At 59.9% G+C, this 2511-nt stretch overlaps 1 protein-coding gene across 1 annotated transcript; it reads left to right on the forward strand.

Annotated features, from left to right (window-relative positions):
• The first annotated feature begins 446 nt into the window (after window positions 1-446).
• Window positions 447-2240, forward strand: LOC116747812 (melanoma-associated antigen B4-like). The gene is made up of 2 exons (XM_032620352.1): window positions 447-541; window positions 1142-2240. The coding sequence occupies exons 1-2, from the start codon at window positions 447-449 to the stop codon at window positions 2238-2240; spliced, it is 1194 nt and encodes a 397-aa protein (XP_032476243.1).
• Window positions 2241-2511: the final 271 nt, after the last annotated feature.

A 2511-nucleotide genomic window follows, 5' to 3' on the forward strand; every position in this document is an offset into this window, starting at 1 on the left:
CCTGGGAGCCTCCGGGCAGGTCTAAAGACTGGGGCTCCCTCAGTGCGAACGCGGACGGACAGAGGAACAGACACGGGAGACGCAGGGAGGAGGGGGCCTTGTCCTGAGGGGCTGGCCGCAGGTCAGCAGAGGGAGGATTTCCAGGGCACGGGGGGGAGGAGTCAGGGCGAGAACCGTCCTCCTCGTTGCAAGGGCACCTCAGAACCCCTCCCCTGTTGTCAGCCGCTTCCTTCTGGCCACACACGGAGGAGGGAGGGCTGCTGTCTGAGAGGACAGGTGCAGGCCAGCAGAAGGCGCGTCCCTAAGCACTCCCAAGAGTCAGCCCAAGCCCCCGAGTGAGGGCCAGTGGGGCCGCCAGCCACAGGGCCTCGACCTGCCTGCCGCACGCTGCAGGCTTGGTAAAACTCTGCCACATGCGGCCGCGTGGTCACCCTCACTGCCTCCGAATGAGACTCAAGGAGGTGCCGGCACTGGTGCGAGCAGATGGCCCTCGGGGCGAGAGGAGCTCCAGGCTGCACCGGCCGTCCAGGGAGGACCCCGAGTGAGGACTAAGGGAGTCACCCACCCCGAAGAGAAGGGACAAGAGAGAATATGGCCCGTCCCCTCCTGTCAACCCTTGGACTGCCAAGAAAGGACTGTCAGGCTGAGACTGCCCGTAATTGCCTCTGCCAGGTCCGAGAGAGGTTAGAGCTTTGTTCTGAAGGGGCAGCCACCAGGCAGCAGAAGGGAGGGTCCCAGGACCCTTCGGTGGTGGGCTGAACGCTCCCTCCTTTCCTCCTCCTGGGTGTCATGGAAGATGGTGGTGTCAACTTCAGAGCAGCAGAGGGGATGGGGGGTAGGGGGTTGGGGGAGTCTTGCCAACAACTATCATCCCGACTGAATGGGAACCGCGGGGACCTACCTCCCCTGCCAGCCCCCACTGTCACCCCCATACCGCCCAGGCAGGGCTGGCTGGCTGTGCCCCACGGCTCACTCTACCGTCCTCCACAGGGGTCTCAGGGGACAGGCTGAGCAGGAGAACAGGAGCTCTGTGGGTCCTCGAGCAGTGCCCTCAAGGACCCTGCAGAGGCGGCCTTGGTTAAAACCAGAGAGGAATCTCCCCACTGAAGGTGCTCACAGCATCTCCTTTTCCCTCCCCCAGGTGCCCTCGTTGCCTGCCTTCCTGCGCACACTCCCGCCTGCTGGCCCTGACCTGTGTCATCATGCCTCGACGCCGGAGGAACAAGCGCCATGCCCGGAGGAACAAGCGCCATGCCCGCAAGAAACGCCGCCAGGCCCAGGGGGAGACTCAGAGTCTCAAGGGTGCCCAGGCCACTGCGGAGGCGGCGGCAGAAGAGATAGAAGAGTCGCCGTCTTCCCCCGCTTCTGTTTCTCGGGATACTTCCCCGAGCTCCCCTGCAGCAGGCACTCGCCAGGAGCCTCAGGGAGCCCCAGCCACTACCTCTCGTGATGCAGGGGTTTCATGCCCAGGATCTGAAGAGGGTGCCCAGAGCCAAGATGAGAAAAGTGCAGGTACCTCCCAGGCAGCACCTTCCACCCGCAGGAGTTGCAGAGATCCTCTGAGCAGGAAGTCCACAATGTTCGTGGAGTTCCTGCTGGAGAAGTACATAACGAAGGAGCCCATCCTGCAGGCAGCACTGCTGAAGACTCTCAACAAGAAGTACAAGAAGCACTTCCCTCAGATCCTCAGCAGAGCCTCTGGTATCATGGAGGCGGTCTTTGGCCTCGAGCTGAAGGAAGTCGACCCCAGCAGTCACTCCTACGCCCTCGTCAGCAAGATGGCCCTCCCCAGCGACAGAAGTCCGAGTGATGAGTTCAGGATGCCCACGTCCGGTCTCCTGATGACTGTCCTGGGCGCGATATTCACGAAGGGCAACCGTGCCACCGAAGAGGAGCTCTGGAAATTCCTCAATGCGTTGGGTTACCACGCTGGGAGGAGGCACCTGATCTTCGGGGATCCCGGGAGGCTCATCAGCGAAGATTTCGTGCAGCAGAAGTACCTGACGTACCGCCAGGTGCCCGACAGCGATCCTCCGTGCTATGAGTTCCTGTGGGGCCCGAGAGCCCACGCTGAAACCAGCAAGATGAAAGTGCTGGAGTTTTTGGCCAAGATCATCGGTACCGCCCCCAGTGCCTTACCAGATCTCTATGAGGAGGCTCTGAAAGATGAGGAAGAGAGAGCAGCGGTGAGAGCCGCGGCCAGGGCTGCAGCTGTTGCTGAGGGCAGAGCCCCTTTCTAGGGCCCAGGCCCGCAGCTCCTCCCACATGTAGGGAGGGAGGCCGTGGGCAGTTTGCTGGCTTCGTTTTGGAAGAGAGCAGTCAGGCTGCTAAACAGTGCAGAGTAGTAGGGGTGGAGGGAACAAAGTATAGATCTTATTTATCTTCCTGTTTTAAACTAGTTAACTTCTATATATTATTGATTGATTGATTTAGGTTTTTTCCAATGTTTTTTTCTTGTAATAGAGAGTGTGTTTTCTTAAGAATAGGAATTTGTGAATGACCATTGCTTGC

Source organism: Phocoena sinus, chromosome X (assembly GCF_008692025.1).
Source record: "Phocoena sinus isolate mPhoSin1 chromosome X, mPhoSin1.pri, whole genome shotgun sequence".
Lineage (NCBI taxonomy): Eukaryota > Metazoa > Chordata > Mammalia > Artiodactyla > Phocoenidae > Phocoena > Phocoena sinus.

Coding starts and splice junctions, on each gene's coding strand:
- LOC116747812 (XM_032620352.1), top strand. CDS start 447: ATGAGACTCAAGGAGGTGCCGGCACTGGTGCGAGCAGATGGCCCTCGG. Junction 542..1,141: donor CCGTCCAGGGAGGACCCCGA/GTGAGGACTAAG, acceptor TCCCTCCCCCAG/GTGCCCTCGTTGCCTGCCTT.